This window comes from Choloepus didactylus, chromosome 6, assembly GCF_015220235.1.
Source record: "Choloepus didactylus isolate mChoDid1 chromosome 6, mChoDid1.pri, whole genome shotgun sequence".
Lineage (NCBI taxonomy): Eukaryota > Metazoa > Chordata > Mammalia > Pilosa > Megalonychidae > Choloepus > Choloepus didactylus.
In genome coordinates, this window is record NC_051312.1 from 130,714,006 (window position 1) to 130,738,876 (window position 24,871).

General features: G+C 37.2%; 1 protein-coding gene across 1 annotated transcript; it reads right to left on the reverse strand.

The window, feature by feature from the left end:
• Positions 1-14,503: 14,503 nt before the first annotated feature.
• Positions 14,504-22,090, reverse strand: LOC119537821 (NXPE family member 4-like). Its single transcript, XM_037840401.1, has 5 exons — positions 21,992-22,090; positions 18,650-19,383; positions 18,116-18,177; positions 16,509-16,715; positions 14,504-15,039 (listed from the first exon to the last, which is right to left on the reverse strand). Exons 1-5 carry the CDS (start codon positions 22,085-22,087, stop codon positions 14,504-14,506), a joined length of 1,635 nt encoding a protein of 544 aa, XP_037696329.1. The 5' UTR covers positions 22,088-22,090.
• Between the last annotated feature and the right edge of the window lie 2,781 nt (positions 22,091-24,871).

Below are 24,871 nucleotides of genomic sequence, written 5' to 3' on the forward strand. Positions count from 1 at the left end.
TCCTAATCCTACTGTGATTTGTTGTCACTATTTGTAATTGAAGGGATTGTTAAATTTCATTCAGAGATTAGTGAAAACAAAGATTTGATTTTTTTCTCTGATTCAAGTTCAAAGACCTCCTCCATTCTATCCCTGAGCCCATCTGGGGGTCCACAGACCCCAGGTTAAGACCATGGGTGGAGGATGTCACAACACCAATGACGCCTGACTGCCCCGATGACCTCAAGGGGCAAATCTTGCCCTGGATGGTTATATGAGAAAGAAATAAGCCACTATTTTGTTTGAATCAATGCATTTTGGGATTTTTTTTTAAAACGGCAGTTCAGCCTACCTGCACTCCCCATTAAGTTCTCTTCAACCCGTGGTCCTCTCCCTAGGATCACGATCACTGCCTGCTTCAGATCACGTGCAGCTCTCGCAGCAGCAGCGTTTTAAAATGAACTTGAGTGAGGTTAAAGGTACATACCATAAGCATACAGGCTTTTTACACGCACAGTTTCATGAGGTTGATAAATATCTATACCTGTGTAACTAACACAGTCAATATATACAATATTTCCTTTGCCCCCAAAAGTTCCCTTGTGCCTTTTCCTAGCCAATTTTTTTTATTCTCACTACCACCCTCACTTCTGGCTGCAGACAGCCACTGATCTATATCTGGTACCAGAGATTAGATTTATTTTTTAGAGCTGCATATAAATGGAATCATACAGAACGTATTGTGTCTGGCTTCTTTCACTCAATGTAATGTTTTCATCTATGTTGTTGCATGTATCAGTAGTTGGTTCCTTTTCATTACTAAGTAATATTCTATTCAGGGGATATTTGTATGTATATATCGTAGTATTTTTTCTCCATTCATCAGTTGATGTACATTTAGGTTGTTTCCAGTTTGGGGCTATTGTGAATAGAGCTGCTAAGAATATGGCTATACACTCTCTGTAGGGACAAATATTTTCATTTCTTTTGGGTAAATGTACTGTAGGTAAATGTTTAACTTTTTTACAAATCTACAAAAAAAAAAAAAAAAAAAAAAGGCTGCCAGAATTTATTGCTTTTAATCTGTAGATAAATTTGGAAAGAATTGCTCTCTCTTTTTTTAAAATGCAATTTCATTGAGATATATTCATATAACATACAATCCTTCAAAGTGTACAATCAGTTGTTCATAGTTGTGCATTGATCACCACAAGAGAATTGCTCTCTTAACAACACAGTCTTCCAGCTCATAAATGTAGTTTGTCTCTCACTCTGAACTTGTGGAAACTTGGTTTTACGCATTTTTAGAGTGAGTCTTTGGAAAATCTGACCTTTTTACCAAGCCCCTCTACCTTACTGGGACTCAAACTATAAAGTCTCTCCCCTGCGGTGGGCAGCCCGTGAAATTCCTGCTTGGTTATTTCAGGCTGTTGTTTTCTGCAAGGGACTTTGGGGTCTCCCCTGTACATGCCGAGTTCAGGGGTCAGGCAATGATTTCAGAGTAGTTTTTATCCAGATTTTGGGGCCCTTCCCTCTGAGGTTCTCTCCTTCCTGAGATTTTCCTGCTCAATTTCCAGCCACTCTCACTGCCTTGAATGCCTGGGCCAAATGTCTGCCGTTTTCTGCTTGGGTTGAAGGTGCCCCACACAGTAGACTGGGGCACGTCCTCAGGGGAAAAGCCACTAAAAAGTGACTCTCACCAGTGTTTTTGCCTTCTTTGAAGGGTCATATCCCTTCTGGTTTCTGTCAGTTTTTGGCCACTCTTTAGTGCTTTAAAATAATTGCTTTTAAATATTTTTTCCATAGTTCAATATTGTTATTTGTGAGAAAGTCCCATATAAGCTTCCTATTACAAAACTTAGCCTTCCTAGTCCATTTACATTTAATATTATTATTGATATATCTGTGTAATTTTTATCTTACTATTTGGTTTTTATTTGTCCCACCTCTTCTCTATCCTGTTTCTCTCATCTTTTGACTCTTTTGTATTAATATAATATTTTTTATTATTACTACATTTTCCCCTTCAGTTAGCTTATCAGTCATATGTTCTTCTACTCTACTTTGCAATTTCAATATGCATCTTTGACTTAATGAACTGTCAATTACATTGGCACTTTTACTAATTCCTAGAAAATAAAAGAACTTAGAAAGCTATAACTGTATTTGCATTCAAATCCCTCATTTTTGTGTGTGTGTTGCTATTACTGTCAGGTATTTTAATTCTATAAATATTTAAAACTCCAATATATTAAGATTATTATTTTGTATAATCCATACTCTTTAAGAGTTACATATTTAATGTCCCTTTCTGTTGCTTTTCATTCCTTTTTGCATTTCTGTACTCTCATTTGGAGCAGTTTTCTTTTGCTTGAAGAACTACCTTTAGTATTTCTGTATGTCAAAATCTTCTAGGAATAAATTTTGAAAGTTACATTTTTTTCTTGTCGTTTTTGAGGGATGCAGTTGCTGGGTATGTAATTCTATTTTCACAGGTTTTTTGTTTTTGGTCTTGTTTTTGTTTTTGGTCAGCACTTTGAATATGTTGTTCCATTTTCCTTTTATTCCCTTAATTACCCTTTGCTCTTCTATTTTCTTTCTGGACCTAGGCCACTTATGCTTCAAACAGATTTTTAAAAATTATATCTGGCTTTCTAGTTGTTCTTGAAATATTTGGACTAATACAAGTTTGTCTATTAGTTTGCAAGCAGAGATTATATATATGTGTGTGTGTGTACAAGTATGTACATGCAGGTATATATGATATATATATAGTATTGTCTTAAATTCATTTTCTAAACAAATACTTGTGGCTGGCTTATAGAAATAAAGTGATTTATTTTTAAATTGTTTTTATGTTAGCACACATCCAGTACAAAAATTGTTAGAAGTGGCTATGTTGTGTACCTTTGTCTTGTTCCCTTATTAATTTCAATATTCCCCATGTCTGAATAAATGTACGGGGTTTGATGTAAATAATATTAGCTATTTCTTTATGCCATCTATGAGATGAAGGAAGTTCTCTTATATTCACAGTTTGCTAAGTGTTTTTATCATTAATGGAAGTTGAATTATTGTCACAGGCTTTTTCTGGTTCATTGAGGTGATTATATGATTTTTTCCTTTTATCTACAAATGCGCTGAATTACAATAATAAATTTTCTAAAGCTAAACCACCCTACCATTGCCAGCTTAATCCAGACTGGGTCATTTTACACACACACACACACACACACACACACACACACAGTATTTTTAAACATAGCACCATTGTACTGTTCATGAGAGTACAAATTAATGTAATCATTTTTGAAAGCAGCATGGAAACATTATTTTTAGAAATTAGGTATATCTATGCCCTTAAGTCCAAACAGTCCAACAGTCCAATTTGCATCTATCACAGGGAACTTCTCAGTCAGTTCCACAAACAATCATGTACAAAACTTTATTTCAGTTGTGCGTGTATTTGTGTGTGGAGTTGTGGGAAATAAGATAGACTTTAATATATATTACTCTGAAATGTTAGGAAAATGTAGTGATGTGTACTGTGGGGTCCTCTACAGCAGTTAGAAGCAGCTCATAGATTTACATATAACATGGAGGGCTCTTAAAAACTGTACTAAGAGAGGAAGGTAATAGCACATCACAAATCTTTATCACAACATCATTTGTGTAAATTAAAAATATGCACACAGAACATAATTCAAGGATACACACACATTCAAAGCAAAATAAGGAAACCGTCCTGCTTTTCTGCCTTTGTTTATGACACATCCTGTGTCCACCTGGGATGGCTGCACACATCCAAGCTCTGTAGTCAGTCAGTCCCCAGCCCAGGACCCATCTCTACCAAAACCTTTCCAGGATAACTCTAGACCACACTGATCTCTCCTATATTCTGAATTCCCATGGTGTGTTTATACACTTCTCACCTAGACAACGTCTCACATGAAACAAGACAAAGACATATGGGCTGTAAACGTATTTTTGGCACACATCTCCTTTTCTCCAACTAGATGTTGGGCTGAGTGACTACAGATGCATCCATGTGGTAGTTCCCCATGGTGCACGACTTACTTTTGTTAGTTGGTTCTTAGAAAAATATTTTCTCTTCAGGCCAAAGCACAGTCAAAACCAGCCTGTCTTTGTCCGGAAGAGAGGCCATCAGTTTTTCTCTCCTTATCATTTCTTGTTTCTACACTTTTCTTTTGGCGTCTCCTCCTTTTCTTCTCTTTCTCTTACTTGAGAGAAGACTTGTGACAGGGACACAGTCTTTCTAATTTCTTTTCTTAGCTTTTTTAATTTCCTCTACTGACCACAGGCAAGGTTAGATGCAGAGAATGATAGAGAATGATAGCATCACCATAGTTTTGCTTACTCACCTGTTTTAATGTCTTTTCCACTCAAGTAGTTGGAAAAGTATCCATGAGTTCTTAACTGGCTCTTGTGGCTGTGTTCTTTTGTCTAGGAATATGTTTTGGTTCTTCTTCCCATCAGTCTCTGTAGTTCCTGTATTTTTTTTTTTTTTTTTTTTTTTGTTATTTTGGAAGTAAGTTTCAGTGAGATCATGATCTTTGATCTTGGGGCATAGATTTAGAGAGGCAATAAAGAACAGTGCAATTAAATAATATAATTCCACAGGCTCTGCTAAGTAGGTGTTTCCCAGAAAATTCCTGTTTCTTCCTGCTTCTCCTCATGTGGAAACAGAGACCTCTGGAAATCTCTGAGTTCTAATACAAGAAAAGTCCTTGATGTCAGTGTGTGAAAATACCCCGAGTGGTTCTACTCTATGCACAGACTTTCCTCTGAAAAACAGGGGTCTCAAGACAGATAAAGGGACATCTTGTCAATGGACACTGAGCTGTGGGTGCTTGAGATATTTCTATCAGTTTGAAAAGGATCTCTAATAAATGGGGAAGGATTATTTTCTCTGTGGCACAGGGAAAGAGGAGTGCAGTTCCTTTTCTTGCTGAGGAGGCTCTCTCCCCTGCCACAGGCACTTACCCCCCAGCATCTTCAGTTTTGTCATATGACTGGAACTTCAGCTCTGAAACATAACTCCAACTTCATCTCCTTTCCTAGGCTGGGATCCCAAACCTTTGTGCCTACTTCTAGGATTTGGTTTCGAGGATCACAAGTGACATGTACTCTGTAAACAATCCCAGTGCAATGCTTCTCAGTCTCTGGAAAAAGACAAGTTATGTCTTTGTGTGTTTGATGTCCCAACATCCACCCACCACTGCTTTTGAAGAGACAATAAAAATCTGCTTGAATGTCATGGCAATGTCAACTTGCCTGGAAAGTTTCACATGCTTACCCTGAAGGTGAGTACTTACCTGAGTGAGGACCAGTAACAAGCAGCCTGTGGACTGGCAAGGTCTGTGGACCACATTTTGAGAAGAACTGCTGCAGAGGAAAGGCTATGAAAGAAAAGGGGGTAGTAGAAACACACTCCATGGCAGGAGGCCATAGTAGAAAGGTCTTCAGTGTGGAGCTTGAAAACCCAGGGCAGGTCTCATATGGGAATTCTGATATTCCTGTATTCCTTTTGCATGTGTAAGACCTTTGGCATTGCAGGGGTACAGCTAACTCCCATTACCTCTTCCTGTCTCACATTGTATTGCTTTATCTAACATTTATTTCAACCTTCTTTTAAATTCTCACTCTTTGGTCAATATTATTATATTGTTTACTAGCATTTATTGCACTCTTACAAAGTGCCAGGCATTGTTCACATACATGATTAAACAGACATAGATGCCTGCCATCATCATGATTACATTCTAGGGTGGGGGGAAGACATATTATAAACAATAATCATAATGAAAGAAATCACATCTTACATCACATTAGATGATTGGCACTCTGAACAAAAGAGAGCTGAGTAAGGGGAATGGAGTGCAGTGAGAGTGAAGGTGGGACAGTGGCAATGGATTGAAATTTTAAATTTGATGGTGGGAGGAGACTTCATTGAGGAGGTAATTATTTGTGTTGACTGGAAAAAGGTAAGGAATTTAGCAATGAAAATATCAGAGAGAAATTATTCCAGGAAGAAGGTAAGCATAGTGCAAAACTCTAGGGCAGAAGCTTGCCTGGCATGTTCAAAGAACAGCAGGGAGGCCAGTGTGGCTGGAGTGGAGGGAGGGGAAAGGCAATGGAAGATGAGGCCAGAGAAGGGAGAGGGCAGCGGGAGGATCGTGCTTCTTTGTATCTACCCACAAATTTAACAATTTCTTTGTTCACCTTTGCTTCTTTTATGCCACTCCTTCCTTCTGGATTGAATTTCCTTCTTCCTGAAATATGTCTTTTAATAGTTCCTTTAAAAAGATTTATTGAGGTAAAATGTAAAATTGAGTACGTGCGTTTAAAGCTTACAATTTGATAAATGTTGACTCATGAACACACTCATGGAACGATCACCACAATCAAGATAGTGAGCATATCTATCATCTCTAAAAGTTTCCTTTGTTATCGCTCCTTCCTAACTCTCTGACTCCCATCCCAAGGCAATCACTGATATACTTGCTGTCACTATAGGTTAGTTGACATTTCTAGACTGTTACATAAGTAGAATCATACAGTATGTATGTTTTTGATCTAGCTTCTTTTGCTCAGCATAATTATTTTGAGATTCATTGATGTTGTGGCATGTGCCTGTTTATTCCTTTTCATTTCTGATTGGTATTCCTTTGTGTGGATATACCACAGTTTGCTTCTTCATTCATCTGTGATAAAAATTTGGGTTGTTGTCAACTTTTGACTATTACAGATGAAGCTGCCTATAAACAATCACACGTGAGACTTTGTATAGACATATATGACCAGACGATATGGAAGATGTATGTTTAACTTTTTTAGAAACTGCCATACCATTTTTCTGAAATAGTTGTAGATTTTACATTTCCGCCAGCAATGTATGAGAGTTCCAGTCCTCCACATCCTCACCAACACTTGGTATGGCCGGTCTTTCTAATTGTAGACATTCTAACAGGTATGTAGTGGCATTGTGTTGTGGTCATCATTTTACATTTCCCAAATGACTAATCATGTTGAACATCTTGTTGAATATATCTTTTCAAGTGCTTAATTGTATTTGTATATCTTCTAGGTGTTTCCATTTTTTTCCCATTTTTAAATTGAGTTGCTTGTTTTCATATTGTTCAGTTTTGAGAGTTCTTTATGTATATATTGGATAAAAGTCCTTTATCAGTTACATGCTTTGCCAATTGTGCCAGTTTGAATGTATTATGTCTCCCAAATGCCATTATCTTTGATGTAATCTTGTATGGGCAGTCCTATCAGTGTTAATTAGATTGTAATTCTTTGGGTGTTTCCATGGAGATGCAACCCACCCAACTGTGGGTGATGACTCTGATTGGATAATTTCCATGGAGGTGTTGGCCCACCCATTCAGGGTGAGTCTGAATTAAATTACTGGTGCACTATATAAGATCAGACACAAGGAGCAAGCTGCTACTGCCAAGAGGGACACACTGAAGAATTCCCAGAAGCTGAGAGAGGAACTGCAGTTTGAAGACGGCCATTGAAAGCAGACCCTTGCTCCAGAGAAGCTGAGAGAGGACAAATACCCCAAGTGCAACTAAGAGTGACATTTTTGAGGAACTGCAGCCTAGAGAGGAACATCCTGGGAGAAAGCCATTTTGAAACCAGAACTTTGGAGCAGACGCTAGCCATGTGCCTTCCCAGCTAACAGAGGTTTTCTGGACGCCATTGGCCATCCTCCAGTGAAGGTACCCGATTGTTGATGTGTTACCTTGGACACTTTATGGCCTTAAGACTGTAACTGTGTAACCAAATAAACCCCCTTTTATAAAAGCCGATCCATTTCTGGTGTTTTGCATTGTGGCAGCATTAGCAAACTAGAACACCAATGTTTTCTCCCAATACATGCCTTGCCTTTCCATTCTTTTCACAGTATCTTTTGAAGGACAGACATTTTTAATTCTATTGAAATCCAATTTATTAATTTGTTCTTTTATAGACTGTGCTTTTAGTGTTATATTTAAGAAATTGTTGCCTAACTCAATGTCACAGAGATTTTCTTCTATGTTTTTTTCTAGAAGTTTTATAATTTTAGATTTTACCTTTAGGTCTATGGTTCATTTTGAATCAATTTTTGTCTTTCACCATTAAGTATGATGCAGCTGTAGGGTTTTCTTAGATGGGAAAGTTTCCTTCTTTTCCTAGTTTGCTGCGAGTTTTTATCAGGGATGGATGTCGAATATCATCAAATACTTTTTCCGCATATATTGAGATGACCATATGGTTTTTCTTTTTTAGTTTGTTAATATGGTGAGTTGAGCTTTGACTATTAAGTCAACTCTGCATTACTAGGTTAAAAATCCCCCCAAAATATACTGTTGAATTTGACTTGCTGAAATTTTATTTAGAATTTATGCATCTACGTTCATGAGGGATGTCGGTCTGTAGTTTTTTTTTCCTTGAAGTGCCTTTGTCCAGCTCATGTGTCAATCTGGGTTTAATCAGGAGAAAGGAACCACACAGTAATTTGAACAGTAAAAGTTTAATGTAAAGAATTATTAACTGTAATGGGGGATTACAGTAATGAGGGGTTGGCTAGTGAGAAGTACATAATATAGGAATAACAGATACAAGAATTGGTTACCAACCCTAGAGCTGAGACAGGGCACTCAAGAAAAGCCCCTCCCCTGCACCAGTGCTAAGTTCCAGACCTTGTGGAAAAGCCATAGCTATAACTTGCTGATTGGCAAGGAAGTCACTGGAGGTTCCTCCACACTGGAGGAACTTGCTGAAAATCTGCCATCTGAAACTTGCCAGAAATCTGCCCTCTAGGGTGCTGCTGGGCAAAGCCATTCATTGGTGATATCTCACCAAAGGCTCTGTGGTACAGAACTGCCCAGGGGAAGCTGCTGACCTCCTTGCCTTGCAGGAGCCAGTCGCTGGAGAAACTGCAAATGCTGCAGAAGATGGGTGCTGGAGAAAGCCATGAAGGCTGCAGGAGACGGGTGCTGGAGAAAGCCACGAATGCTGCAGAAGCCTGCCTAGCAAGCACAGCGGAACCAGGAAGCAAAACTCTTTTCTTCCTGCACTATCTTTCTGTATCGCCTCTACTGACAAAATTTTAGTGCCAACTGACAAAGAAATAATATATACAGGGCCCATATCCATTTCCACAGAGCAGTCAAAAAAGGGTGAATTTGGAACAGAGAGATAATTGATAATTGGCACGGAGGGCGAATGTCTCATAGTGTAAGTTGGGAAGTATCCCCTCATCTTAAATTTTGGGGAATATTTTATGTATAATTGATATAATTTCTTCTTTTTATGTTTGGTAGAACTCACTGTTGAAATCACCAGGACCTGCAGTTTTCTGCGTGGTAGGAAATTTCCCTCACAGTATTTCAATTTCTGTAATACCTATAGGGCCCTTCAGGTTATTTATTTCTTTTTGTGTGCACTTTGGCAATTTGTGTCTTTCAAACAATTTGTTCATCTTATCTAAGGTTGTTGAATTTATTGGCATAAAAGTGTCTGTAATATTTGTTATCCTTTTAATAGCTGTAGAAACTGTATGATGCCACATCTCTCTTTCCCGACATTGGCACTTTGCGTCTTCTTTTTCATGATCAGACTAGATAGAGATACGTGAATTTTATTGATCTTCTCAGAGAACCAATTGTTTTTTTAAATTAGAAAATGTGTAGGTTTACAGAAAATCATGCAGCAAATATAGAATTTCCACAAAATTATACCATCTTCCTTACAGTTTCCCTATTTTTAACTTTTTGCATTAGTGTGTCACCTTTCTTACAAATGATGAAATAATATTATTATATGTATTCTGTTAACTATAGTACATAGTTTACATTAGGGTTTACTGATTGTGTTGTACAGTCCTTTTTTTAAAAAAATAAATTTATTCTAGCAATATATATACAACCTAAAATTTCTCCCTTTAACTACATCCAATTATTTAATTCAGTGCTGTTAATTATGTTCACAATGCTGTACTACCACCACCACCATCCAGTACCAAAACATTTCCATCATTCCAAACAGGAACCCTGTACATTTTAAGCCTTAACTTGCCATTCCCCATCCCCACTCTGTTACCTGGCAACCTGTACCCTACATTCTGATTCTTTGAGTTTGCTTATTCTAATTGTTTCAAAACAAGTGATTTCATACAATATTTGTCCTTTTGCGTCTGGCTTATTTCACTCAGAATGATGTCTTCAAGGTTCATCCATGTGTGTATATACCACATTTTGTTTATCCGTTCATCAGTTGATGGACACTTGGGTTGCTTCCATTGCCACCAGCAATGAGTGTTCCTATTTCTCCACAACCTCTCCAACAGTTATTTTCCATTTTTTAAATAGCAGCCATTCTAGTGGGTGTGAATTAGAATCTCATTGTGATTTTGATTCACAAGGAGCCTATCTTGACTCCTGTTCTTTTAGTCAGCTCCTGAAGGCTCACCTAAGGCATCCAGAGCTGCATGGAGCAAGGTTTGAAAATCACAAATCTTAGACTAACTCCTTCATTTGAGAAATTGTGGGGCAGAGTGCTGAAGTGACTTATCCAAAGTCTTAAAATTGCTGACAGAGTTGGGACTAAAGTCTAGCTCCCCTGACTTCTAGTGTAATGTTCTTTCTCTGGTGCTAGCCTATATTCTTGAGGGATAAGCATTATTGGGTCATATTAGCTCTTAGCAGGGGAATTCATATAGGGAGAGAAGAGTCAATGATATTCAGGATCCAGGGGATCTTGCCAGAATTCTACAGCCCCTTGCCCTCTTACCTCTCTGAACTGTGGACTCTGGAAATTTGCTTCACAAGGTTTCTCCTCTTTCCACTTGGAAATTATCTTGAGTTTATCTTTAGTGGTAAAAATAAAGAAACGGGACTGCTTTTTCGAAGTGTTTATTTTACAGTTTCTTTATTGCTGTGAATTTCCATGCATCCCTAGAGTGAAGAATTTTTTTAACAGTTTTATTCACACACTATACAATCCATCCAAAGTGTACAGTCAAAGGCTGTTTGTATAATCACAGAGCTGTACATTCACCACCACAATCAATTTGAAAACATTCTCATTGCTACCCCCCAAAAAAAATCCCATATGCCTAATACCCCCCTATTATTGAAAGTTAGCAATGGTTACAATTGATGAAAGAATATAATACTGTTGCCTATATTCAATACTTTGTATTAGTTGTATTTTTCCCATATACCACCATATTATTAACACCTTGTAATAGTAATGTACATTTTCTCTAGTTCATGTATGAATAGTCTTTTATTTGTACAATTCACCACAGTCATCATCCATAATAGGTTTCACTATGTTATACAGTCCCATATTTTATCCTCTAGCTTTCCTTCTAGTGATGTACACAACCCTAAACTACCCCTTTCATCCATAATCACACCCATAATTCAGCACTGTTCATTACCCTCACAGTAAAGTGCTACCATCACCTCTATCCATTTCCAGACATTTACACTCAACCTCATTAAAAATTTTGTACAAATTAAGCATCAGCTCCCCATTCTCTACCCCCATTCTATCTCCTGGTAACTTGTACTCTAGATTTGAATTCCAAGAGTTTGCTTATTATAATTAGTTCATTCTAGTGAGACCATACAATATTTGTTCTTTTGTCCATGGCTTATTTCACTCAACATCATGTCCTCAGAGTTCATCCATATTGTTGCATGCATCAGGACTTCATTCTTTCTTACAGCTCAATTATATTCCATTGTTTGCTTATACTACTTTTGTTTATTCATCTATTGATGGACTCTTGGATTGTTTCCTTCTTTTGGCAATTGTGAATAATGCCACTATGAACACTGATGTGCAAATGTCTATTTGCATCCCTGCTTTCAGTTCTTCTGAGTATATACACCTAGTAGTGGGACTGCCAGATCATATGGAAATTCTATACTTAGCTTCCTGAGGAACCACCAAATGGTGCACAGTGGCTGCACCGTTCTACATTTCCACCAGCAGGGAATAAGTGTTCCTATTTCTCCACATCCTCCCCAGCACTTTATTTTCCATTTTTTAATAGTGGCCATTCTAGTAGGTGTGGAATAATATCTCATTGTGGTTTTGATTTGCATTTCCCATTAGCTAGTGATGTTGACCATCTTTACATGTGGTTTTTAGCCATTTGTATTTCCTCTTTGGAAAAGTGTCTATTCAAGTCTTTTGCCTCCTTTTTATTTGGGTTGTTTGTCTTTTTATTGTTGAGTTGTAGGATTTCTTTATATATTCTTGATATTAAATCCTTATTGGATATGTGGTTTGCAAATATTTTCTCCCATTGAGTAGGTTGTTTTTTCACTTTCATGATAAAGTCCTTTGATGCACAAAAGTTTTTAATTTTGAGGAGATCCCATTTATCAATTTTTTGTTTTGTGGCTTCTGCTTTGGGTGTAAAGTCTAGGAAACTCTTGCCTGACATAAGATCCTGAAGATGTCCCCCTATATTTTCTTCTAGGATTTTTGTAGTCCTGGTTCTTATATTTAGGTCTTTGATCCATTTTAAGTTAATTTTTATATAAGGTGTAAGAGGGTCCTCTTTCATTCTTTTGGATATGGATATCCAGTTCTCCCAGTACTATTTGTTGAAGAGACTGTTCTGTCCCAGTTGAGTGGATTTGGCAGCCTTGTCAAAAATCAATTGACCCTGGATGTGAGGGTGTATTTATGAACTCTCAAATAAATTCCATTGACCAATATATCTATCTTTATGGCAGTACCATGCTGTTTTGACCACTGTAGCTTTAAAGTCAGGAAGGATGAGCTCTCCACCTTTGTTCTTCTTTATCAAGATATTTTTGGCTATTTGGGGTCCCTTTCCTTTCCAAATAAATTTGCTTTTCCATTTCTGCAAAGTAGGTTGTTGGAATTTGTATTGGGTTGCACTGAATCTGTAAATCAATTTGGGTATAATTGATATGTTGACAGTAGTCTTCCAATCCATGAGCAAGTAATATCCTTCCATTTATTTTGGTCTCCTTTGATTTCTTTTAGCAATATTTTGTAGTTTTCTTTGTATAGGTCCTTTTCATCCTTGGTTAAATTTATTCCTAGGTATTTGATTCTTTTTAGTTGCTATTGTAAATGGATTTTTTTTTCTTGTTTTCCTTCTCAGATTGCTCATTATCAGTATATAGAAACACTACTTGTTTTTTTGTTTGTTTGTTGACCTTGTATCCTGCCACTTTGCTGAACTTATTTGCTTTAGTAGCTTTGTTGTAGATTTTTGGGGACTTTCTAAATATAGGATCATGTCATCTGGAAATAATATAATGAAAGTTTTACTACTTCCTTTCCAATTTGGATGTCTTTTATTTCTTTATCTTGCCTAATTGCTCCAGCTAGAACTTCTAGCACAGTGTTGAGTAACTGTGGTGTCTTAGAGGGGAAGCTTTCAACCTTTCATAATTGAGTACAACGTTAGCTGTGGACTTTTCATATATGCCCTTTATCGTGTTGAAGAAGTTTCTTTCTATTCCTATCTTTTGAAGTGTTTTTATCAAGAAAAGATGCTGGATTTTGTCCAATGCCTTTTCCACATCAATTGAGATGATCAAGTGGGTTTTCCTCTTCAGCTTGTTTATGTGGTATATTACATTAATTAATTTTCTTGTGTTGAACCACCCTTGTATACCTGGATAAACCCCATGTGATCATGGTGTATAATTCTTTTAATGTGCTATTGGATTTGATTTGCTAGTATTTTGTTGAGGATTTTTGCATCTATATTCATTAGAGAAATAGGTCTGTAATTTTCTTTTTTTCTTCTTTTTTATCTGGCTTTGGTATTAGGGTAATGTTGGCTTCTTAGAATGAGTAAGACACTACAATTTTTTGAAAGACTTTGAACAGGATCAGTACTAATTCTTCTTGGAATGACTGGTAGAATTCACCTGTGAACCCATCCGGTCCTGGGCTTTTCTTTTTGGGAAGTTTTTGATGACTGTTTCAATCTCTGTACTGATGATTGGTTTATTGAGGTCTTCAATTTCTTCTTGATTCAGTATAGGTTGTTCATGTGTTTCTAATAAATTGTGCATTTCATCTTAATTGTCTAGTTTGATTGGCATACAGTTGTTCATAGTATACTCTTATGATCTTTTCTATTTCTGTGAGTTCAGAAGTAATGTCACCCCTCTCATTTCTGATTTTACTTGTTTGCATAGAGTGAAGAACTTTTAATTTAAAATGATTACTGTTTGCAGCTTGATTTGCCATTTGTGCAGAGGTCCATGGCTCTGGTCAAAAAGGAAAGATCCTTTTCATGAATATTTTCATTTTCATTTTTAAATAGAAGCCCACATTAGAAATAATTGATATGACTGAAATGGTGGCTCATGGATCAGCCAGAGTACAGATTATACCCTTAGGCTAATTGGGAGTTCAGAGCCAAAATCAACATCTGACATCCTAGCAGATGGAATAAGTGTTCTTAATTAAGTGAATGAGTTGCAGAGATGTGTATTATCTAGCAAATATAGTTTAACAATATATTAATCTGATTTCTGACTACAGATTCAGGTGGGTGGACATTATTTGCGCCATACGCAATTGTTATATCCCAGGCATCAATAATGCCCACATTGAGATCACGGAAAATATCCTTCATGACAAGATTCTGAATATATCCATGAAAGTCACCAAATCTTTCCACATCATTGTACATCTCCCTGATGTTTTCTGCCTTGATGATAACCACAGTATCTGGACTCCTCAGAAAAAGACGCTGTACAGCTTTGTGGACATTGAGGGTCCTTCGGATAAAAACATCAATGGGAAAGGGTCTGAAATGCTGGCCCAGAGAAATAACAATGATTGTATTTTTATCTCCTCCAGTTCTGTCAATGGCTCGGGTGATGTACTCAATCTCTTTGACTGAATAGGTCAATGATCCAATCAAGGGATAACCATGTTTTTGCCATTGGATGTTGATATTCCTACCCAAATCCACAGCAAGTTGGTGTTGAAATTTTCCAGATTCATGCAGATCTACTGACTTCAGTGCTGATGACAAACATGCAAATGAAAGGAGAATAAAATTACAAAGATTGACTAGTCTTAAAAATAGAACAGAAGATTTTGTGCTTATAGTTGAATAAGTTAATCATGTCTGATTTATTGTAGGTTTAAATGAGGGAATAGTTGTGAAAGTTCTTTGAACAATCAAAAGTGTTATACAAATGTAAGAGATTATGTATGTTCCCTTCTAGAACAATATGAAGTCAGATGGCCTGGGGATGGTAAGACATTGAGGTAATTTCACTGTGGGATGATGAGATGAATTTTACAGGTATCATTTTTGTATATTTTGTTAACTGTAGACTAAACTCATTTGAGACTAGAGAAAGGTACTAACTGATGCTCTTTAAATTTAAAGAAACAAATTGAACTGTTAATTTACCTATTTCTCCAACTACTCTGTAAATTCTGGAGTGGGATTACATTCTGTACTTCTGCATTTCCTTCTCATTTGCCTGGAATGGTACTGAGTACCTCTCCTAAAATAATAATAGTATAACTACTCCTTTGTGAAGTACTTTACAGTTTACAAAGCTTTTATTTGGACTGATATGTTCATTCACCTCAAAGCTCCATACACACACACACACACACACACACACATATACATATATACACAGATACTATACTATACTATACTATTATATTAAATTATTGCCATGTTATAGAACAGAAAACCAAGAGAGGAAATGACTTGCCCAGCAATACACATCTAGTAAGTGATAGAACCAGCACTTTAACCTGAAGTTCTTCCCAACGCTTGTGAAAATAGTCTACCTGATGTTAACACTTTTGAAAATAGGCAAAATATATGAATAGTATAAAATGAACTGCTTCTATCTTTCATTGCACTAATTGGACCCTTATCACATTACCAAGGGCAGTTTCTTTGTAGCTAGAACTCCTGAGGATAACGTTCAGAAAAGGATTATTAATGCTTTCCAACAGGTACCCTCTTAGAATTAAAGGGCTGCATTTGAAAAGTCCTTACCCAGTGAGGTTTGAATATGGAGGGGATGGGAGAGCGAGGAGGACAATTGCAGGGCTACTTTCTTCATTCTGCTTCCAACTTCAGTTTTCTTTTCCAAAACACACTCTGGCTATAGAATTTAACCTTTAACAAAATGTGAAACAGTTGTTTTCTTACCACAATTTAAATGATAAGCTGAAGAAGGTTGGTAACTCAAATTACCTTCAGCTCCATCAATAATTTTCTAAGCTTGCTGGGTAAATACTGAAGGTACAGGAATGTGATAAACCTTTTCCTACACAGGCTCCCTTCCAGTCAGATAAATGTGTTCTTTTAAAAGAAAGATAACGATGTCTTATGAAAAGTTTTAGTGTGTTCTGATTAAAGAATATGAAAAAGAAGAGGTCCTCCCCATATTTCTTTCTCCCTGGAAAGCAAAAAGTTCCAGAAAGGGATGAGAGTAATAGCTTAGATTGAGGCATACTGTTGATAGCCTTTGTGAAGTATTCCATCCACTGGCGGATTGTGGAATCTCCCATTAGATATACGAACTTTCCTCTCAGGCATTCATCCATTTTGATTGGAGTCAAATTACAGGAGGTGGGAATCCATGTGCCTTTCCAGACGTGCCCACTGGGGATTGTGGATGTCATTCCAAGCTTGCATTTCTTTTTCATTGGAACTGTTTGTTCTGCCAAAGAATAAGCAAGATAGGATCTTCGAAAACATCAAATTATATAAATATATTTATTAAAAGCCTACTATATTTAAGTGACCTCTTAATAGGAAGGTGAAGATGGTAGCAATGATGGAAAAGTCTTATTGAAGCATCCTCTTAATGGAATAGCTATTTTCAGTAAAATTTTTCTATAATGTGAATTTTGTAAATGATTCCCATTAATGTTCATTGTAAGAGCAGATATTTTCTCCCGGGGGGGGAAAAAAGACCTTCTGGGTAAAATTTTAAATACTTGGCTGCCTTAAGAAAGTCAGGTCATCGATTCTTGCTTAGTAATGAAAGCTATTACCTTATCATTTTAGCCCACTTTACTCCCAAGTTTATCACATTCTGTCATAGACTTATATGCCACCATCAAACTGTAAATCCTTTGAGTTATATGAGGATGATATTTAAAAATATTAACAACTAGCTGGCCTTGGCACTGGACAGTCCTAACAGACATGGCTGTAGGCTGGAGCAGGGTACTGGAGGTCCAACACGTGCCAGGTACTAACCTGTCAGTCATGGGTTTAAGAAGAGTCTGGGTTTCTGAGGGGCTGAGGTAGATGGGATGGTAAGGAGCCCTTGGGGAGGTGGGCCAGTGATAAATCTATAAAAGTAGTTTTATAATTTTACAATTCTTATGAGTGTATCCTTTATGAAAAAAATGCCTATTCTACCTCTAGGTTCATATTTACACTTTAGTGTGAATAAATTTATTAGGGATTAGCAAGATGTAAATGCTGAAATTAAAGGGCCATAAAAGATCTTGCCTTAAATCATCTTAGATGAGGAATTCCTAGGCTATTTGTAGTCAGAGAAACTAGTAAATGTAAGTGTGGAGGTGCTATTTTGTGCTAAAACTGTTTAAAAGGCAGCAAAGATTACGAGGAGAAAAGTTTAATGAATCAACTCCCAGATGGCAGGTTGGAAACCTCTAGATGGTGATTCTTGGTCTACTACTGATGTGGGAAGTGGTGATGGTGTTGATAGTGGTGTGGGGAGAGGTGATAGCAGTGACGGTGGAGATACGGGTGTGAGAGGTAATAGTGGTGTGCAGAAGTAGGAAACTGGGGGAAGAATTGAGAAAGAGTTTTGATGTTTGAACATTATTGTGTTGATGGGCAGATAATCTGTTGCCTGATCAGTAGACTGATGATGGGAACTATAGTCAGTAAAACAAATTTATGATATCCTTGTTGTTCTAATCATTCACTGACTTATACAACTGATATCTTGGACCACCTTAGACAAGCTAGATTGGCAGGGTGCCTGTAGGACTGATGGTAGTGAAGAAGTCCAGCAGAAAGGGGAAACCCTTTAAGGGGGACTAGACTAAGTACCACACATCAAACACAAGGGGAACTTACTATTGCATTTGGAGACATTAATGGTGTTGAAATTTTTCATAATTTCTACACCCACATTTGACCTTAAAGAAACAAATACAGAAATTAGTCTGCAGGTGGCCTAAAAGAACAGAAAACACAAGAAGCCAGATTATCCAATGCTTTTAGTGAAAAGTTGACCACTATGCCCAAAGTTTTAGACCTCTTAGTAAATTTCCATTTCTTTGCTTATTAGTACATGGGATACAGACACCCATGTGTGCAAGATGATTTATTGAGATCTAGAAAGAATATATTAGAGCACACACATGCTCATATATTTCTGATCCTTTAAAATTTTTTACTTCTTTATATACCATTTATTTCAGTGATTAAGGATTAAATACCCAGAACGTTTGGGGACTGCTCTCCTCAAATGAATCCACAGATCCTTTCCCAATGGCTCTTCACAAGGAGTCCCAAAGTAGATATACTCATAGGACATTCATTTCTATCAACATATAAGTAAAATCATTACCATATTTTCCCAGTTGGTCTCCAGAAATAATTATTTACCTTTCAAAGAGGCTCCTCTCTTGTTTGTTAAGATAAGAAACGTCTTTGTTCTTGGAATGCATGTGGGTCAGCGCAGCGCAGGGCACGTGTTGAGGCCTCACGCAGTAGAAGGCTTCTTGGTCTTGAGCATCCAGGTACTGGCACAGCTCAGAGCTTGAGTTTAAAACCAGGGCGCAATCAGCATTGACACGAGAGGAGCCACTGGCAAACTGGCCCGTGAAGACCACCCTGTCGTAGCCTTGGTTCCTTGCCCTCCAGAGAGCCGACGCCCCTTCACTGGGGTGGATGAGCAGGAGGGACAGCGAGACCCGGCCCTCCCAGAACAGGGTGAAGCTGACGAGGTAGCTGCCGTTGTCGAAGTCCCTCACCTTTCCCGAGGCGCCTGCCTGCAGGGCTGGGGAAGACATCCTGGCCCTCAGGAAGTCCCCGCCGTGTTCCTTCCTGCGTCCCCAGTGGTCCCTCACCTCCAGCAGGATGTCTAGCTGATCCCCCCTGCAGTAGGTGTCTCGAGGGTTGAGGACGGTGGCTCTGCTGTGCGCGGCACTGGTGGTGGAGTTCAGGTGGGTGAAGGGTCTGGGTGGGAACAGCTGGTCTAGTTTCCTCACGATCTCCTTTATTCTCACATCGGTCTCTGCTGGGGAAGCCACTGGACTCAGGGGCACTTCAGGACATGAGGACTTCATGATGAAATTCCACTGATGGAGGGAGACGGGCAATTTGAGTGCAGTCCAAAACTGATATGATAAGGAATAGAAAGACAGCATAGTAAACATTCTGATTTAATATAATTTTTAGAGGGGTGGCTATCTTCCTTCTTTTAAAGAATAATGGGAGGTACAAAAATAAAATAAAATGATATTGAGATTTTATGATCATATATGTTTTGTAGGCAAAATGATTTTCCTGAGAAAATCGAAGATGGAACTTCACTTCTCATCCTTAATTTGTTTTAAATCAAGCTATTTAATCTCAAAGAGCCTTAGGCTCTTCTTCCTTAAAATGGTGGTGGTAAAATCTACCTTACAGGGCAATTGTGAAGATCAAATGAGAAAATGTGTTTTTCATTGAATAGCATAGAACAAATGTTTATTGTTCTATTATTTCTTATCTTAAAACTAAAATTCGGTTACTTAAATAAATCCTTAAGAAAATGTTTAAATGCATGAGACTTTTATGTGAACTAGGAATGATCTATTTTTCATATTTAATCTTCACACTTGGCTTAAAAATTCTGTGAGATTTATTAGTATTTTTCAGAATGCTTTTGTTACCTTAGGAGGTACAGAAGCATATGTTTATAAAAATATTTATTATTTCTAAATAATAAATTAACACTGATTTATTATTTAAAAATAGACAGTGCATACATATGTTTGGGAAATAAATCATCTATAATCAACCAACCAGTGATAACTACTGTTAACATTTTGGTTAATTTCTCTCATTCTTTGTTTACCATATTACCTGATTGTGAATAAGTTGCATATTTGTCATTGAATTTTGATTTTGTAAACAGTGTCATTAAAAATTCTCTGCCCTATTTTAAAGGCTCAGATAATAGTCCAGCCTAGGGATATAGTTTAATAATTTACCTGTTCCCATCTTTTTTGAACATTATTGCTCTCTTCTTTTCTCAATAGCAGATAGTCCTGTAAAGAACATCTTTTTATATAAATCTTTCTTTGCAATTCAGTTTATTTAGTCAATATCTCAAGATAGAATTATTGGTAAATTGTGACAACATTGTTAAGGGTCTTGATACATGATACAAAATTGTTTTCTAGAAATGTAGTGCCAATTTACACCCAAGCCAGCAGTGCATGAGAATCTTAGTCACAGGGCCTGTTTGCAATACTGGGTCACTCATTTTAAAAAATATCTGCCCAGGACTGAAATCTGGCTCTGCCACTGACTAGCTATGTGACCTTGGTCAAGTTCCTTAACTTCTCATGAACCAGTTGTATCATCTACAACTTGGGGTCATAAAAAGAAACACTTCACATAGTTATTGTGAGAATTAATGAGCTAACATATGAAAAAACACTTTAAATGGTACCTGACACATACTCAGTGTTTGTTATTATTATCTCCATTATTTGATAAATAAAAATGTTTTCACTAAAAATATTTTAATGTAAAATCATTAAACAATAATACTAATCACAATAACATCTCAGAATTTCCACTAAAGGCAGAATAGCTTGTATTGGACCAATTCTCCTGCAGATAACAATGTTCAATTCTGGACACAAACTTAAAAACACTGAAGAGTGACCAAAAGCAGACAGAAACTGGAGGGAATCAATACTTGGAAGAAGGAAGCAGTGATGGATTTGCATTATAAGAAGTGCCAATAAATGTTCTTCAGGCTAAAGGGATATTACTGTAGATGGAAACACACATCTTCAGGAAGGAATAAAAAGCACTGGAAATAGTAAATATATGAATAAATATAAAAAGCCTATATGTTTTTACTCTTAAATTCTTTAAAATACATATAATTATTTAAAATATAATTATAATTTTGTAATAATGTGACAACTATTGCCTAAAGAATGTGGTGGGGAATAAATTGAACTGTATGATTGAAAGATTCTTGCAGAGTACTTGAAGTGATACAATATTAACTCTAAAAGTGAAGGATGTATATTGTAATCCCTAAAGAAACCACTTTATAAAAAAAGAAGTTATAGCTAAAAAGTAATAGAGAGACTAAAAAGAAATTCTAAAAAATATTCAATTAACTCAGAAGAAGGCAAGAAAGGGGGAAGAGAGGAACAAAAAACAGAGGGGACAAGTGGTTATTGATATAATTTATATTTTTATAATTATTTTTATAAATGATTTATTTTTATTGAAATAAAATAAAAATCACCAAAAAATTAAATTTGAACATATTAAAGGTTTAAATTAAAAAACACACTTTAAAAGTTTTAGTAAAATATTTCAGTAATTAATCAGACATTGGAGTAGGGAAGGATTGGAATGGTTTCTTAAACAATACTCAAAAAGCATTAACTATAAAAAAGTTAATTTTTACTATTTAAAAATGAAAATGCTTTGTCTGAAGTTCCCTTAAAGGAAGTGAAAAGTCAAGATAAAAATTGGGAGAGAATAATTACAACACAATGTGACAAAGAGGATGCATACACACAGGTGAAATGTTATCCTCTAACCATTTGTTTTTAATGAGTAACAGATGCTTTTGCCTCTTAAAGAGTGCATAAGCTGTAGACCATCCCTCCTACAATATATAGGTCTTGTTCTTTGGACTTCCTAGAACAAATGAGAGATCAAGTGAAGATAGACTTTTATAAAACACAGAAGGATAGCAATTCCTACCTCTGTGGAGTTTTGGAAAGCCATAAAAATGATCCAGGAGGCTAGGAGAAACAACAGTACCAGCAGTGATCTACGATTTGTCATACTTGTTTTCATGATTAGATCCTACAACAGACAAGACAAAAATAAACACACAAATCAAAATACAACAACAACAAAAAATAGAAAAGTAAACAAACCCAGGATCACCTTGTCCACAGCCAAATTGGAGTCAAATTGCAGTTTACAGCATTTTTATTGAGGACACCAAGTTTGCTGCAGTAAGGAAGCCATACACTTACAAAGGTGAAAGCAGCCTTAAGACTGAGGAAGTTTTATAACTAGGAAGGCAATTGGCTGGGTTCTATTGATTCGAGCAGAGACCTGTTAGTTTTAGAGGGGTGGGTTAAGTGTGAGCAGGGCTCTATCATTATTGGGCTAGATGTGTTTAACTAGGAGCTTAACTGGCTTTTCCGGGTTGATGAGCCTCTTGTAGGGACTTGCCAAAGAGGCTGGCTGCCACATAATTCTGTGCTAGCTCAGAAAATTTAGCATTTGCCTTGGTTCGGACAAAACGCAGGTGCTGTTTTTTGATTATAACTACCAATATGAAAATTTGATACCTCCTGATTGTTTTTCTCCTCATCTTTTGACCACCATTTGATGACCAGCTTGTATATGCTACAGAAGAGGGAAGCCAACACATGGAGCCCACCATGGATGGTAAAAACTGAGTGGCTAAGTGCTCAAGGATGCAAGGTTACTCATGTCTAGGGGAGGTTTCCAGGCCATGTGTGACCTCACAGGTTCCTTACTCTCCTCCCTCAAATGCAAAAGAAGGCACAAAACATCGCAGCAGATAATGTCACTGAGAGCCACACTGCCCAGTGTCCTTTTCATGTAAATTGGTTTTTCAGTTTCCTTGTTAAGGCTCATGTGCAGAGCCTTTCTAGCATTACTCAAGGGTGAAAAAAATTATTTTCAAGCTCATATTTCTTTTGATAAAATAAAATCTCCAGGCATTAGCAATCTTTTTCTCTGCCCACATCTTCCTTTTTGTCTTTGTCCTGGGATTTCAAGTTATCTTTAAAAATAAAACTGGTTGCATGCTGCCTTTCTAAAAATTTCCAAGCCTCAACATTTATTCTCCCCTAGAAGCACCTTCTAGCCTGGATCCCCTGTTTATACATAGATATTAGATGTTTCTGAATCCAAGAATAAATGTTACCCCTTCCCCACACCTGCCCAATTTTGCAATTTTTTTCCCATACCTTTAATGTGAAGTCTTTGTTCAATCCCATACAAAGGAAACATGGAAGGCTGGGTGTTGCAACTTTGTCATGAAGCCACCAGCATGTGACTTGTTTTCCCATCTGCTGTACCAAAACAATTCAGACATGTAAATGGCAGCCTGGGAATCTTTAGCTTGGATTCACGGCCTTATTCTTGTTCCAGCTAAGGTGAAAGGTTTCAGGTGTACCTGAAGGGGGCCTGGATCACAAACCACAGGCAGAGGTAGGAAGGAGAAGGGCTTCTGTATTTTAGACTAGGTGAGCTTAATGTCCTTGAGCCTTTGTTAGTCTAATTCTAGTAAATCTACCATAAATACCTGACAAGAAAAAAGCATAAATGAAGCTGGAAGTGTGAATGGTTGAGAGGAGATAGTCATCCATGGAGAGCTGAACTACCTGGTTTACACCTGAGCCCATTACCAGGACTCAAGTGCACATCGGCTTGTACATGATAAGTGCACAATAAAATTTGCTGAGTTAAAGAAACTCGGGTACAATGGAGGCAGGACAGTAATACTGATTAAAACTCAGACCAAGAGAGTGACAGTTTTGTCACAGTTTTGAATCCCTCTGGGACTTGTATTCTTGTTCTAATGGAAAGGGTGCTTAAAAGAGCAGTTGCCCAGGATAGCTACACCGGTGTCTGCTGGAGGTAGGAGACGAGTGCCCTGTGGCTCCACCATGGGCTTCCTTTGTGCTGCCCCACACCGGAAGTTAAACATATTTGAAGATGTCCATCAACTCTTGCAGTTTTATTAAAAGAAAAAAAGCAAGAATCAATATCTGTTTCACTTAAAGATCTTTCAGATTTTAACAATCCTTTCAACATCCTTGATCATGTTCTACCAAACAGGCTTTAACGATGCCTCTTTAGATCTTTACAAGATGACTGTTGGAAAAGCAGTTTTATATGAGAATAACTGGGTCCAGGATTACTCAATTCTGCCTAGGGAGTCTATAATAAGAGAAAAATATTTGCAATTGGTTTGGCTGCTCCATGGGAGACTGATGTCAACAACCATGCTGGTTTAGTCTGAATGATCACAGCTTGTGTGCAAAGATTTATGGGTTTTAGATTGCTTTATTCATATAGATATTGATATTTTAACTCAGCACCTTTTTAGGAGGTAGGCACAATAAATATGCCTCACTCAAAGAGCTGAGAGCACAGGAAAGAGTTTAAATGATTTGTCCAGGTCGTCTAGTGAGGTTTGAAACAGCGCTGAGATGAGAATCCCTGACATTTCAATCTCTTCTTTAGAGCACTTTCCGCTAGTCAGCGTGTCTCTGATACACTTGGTATAACCAAGAGATCCTGTGGTTCATATGTTTATTGTCCATTATGTTTAAAAGAAAAAGCTCATGCTTTCTTTCAAATGGCTCAAAAACCTAGTGTGAACAAGATACATGGTCCTCCTTAATATGTTCTCTTTGCAGTTAGATGTGGTCACCTATGTCTATGGTTTTGTCATCATCTTTAATTATTTTTCTTTCTTCTGCATTTATGGGTCTATATGAGGAATTGAAACATTGGAGCTCAGCCATTGTTGGGAACACCAAACTATGAGTTTACACAATAAAATACAATCTTCAGTTCTCTGGGGGTATA

Excerpts from the sequence above, each read along its gene's own strand:
- LOC119537821 (XM_037840401.1), bottom strand. The coding sequence starts at position 22,087 with ATGAAAACAAGTATGACAAATCGTAGATCACTGCTGGTACTGTTGTTT. Across the intron at positions 18,178-18,649 it reads GAGAGGAGCCTCTTTGAAAG|GTCAAATGTGGGTGTAGAAA; the intron begins GTAAATAATTAT and ends TGTTTCTTTAAG. Across the intron at positions 16,716-18,115 it reads TAATGTCTCCAAATGCAATA|AACAAACAGTTCCAATGAAA; the intron begins GTAAGTTCCCCT and ends ATTCTTTGGCAG.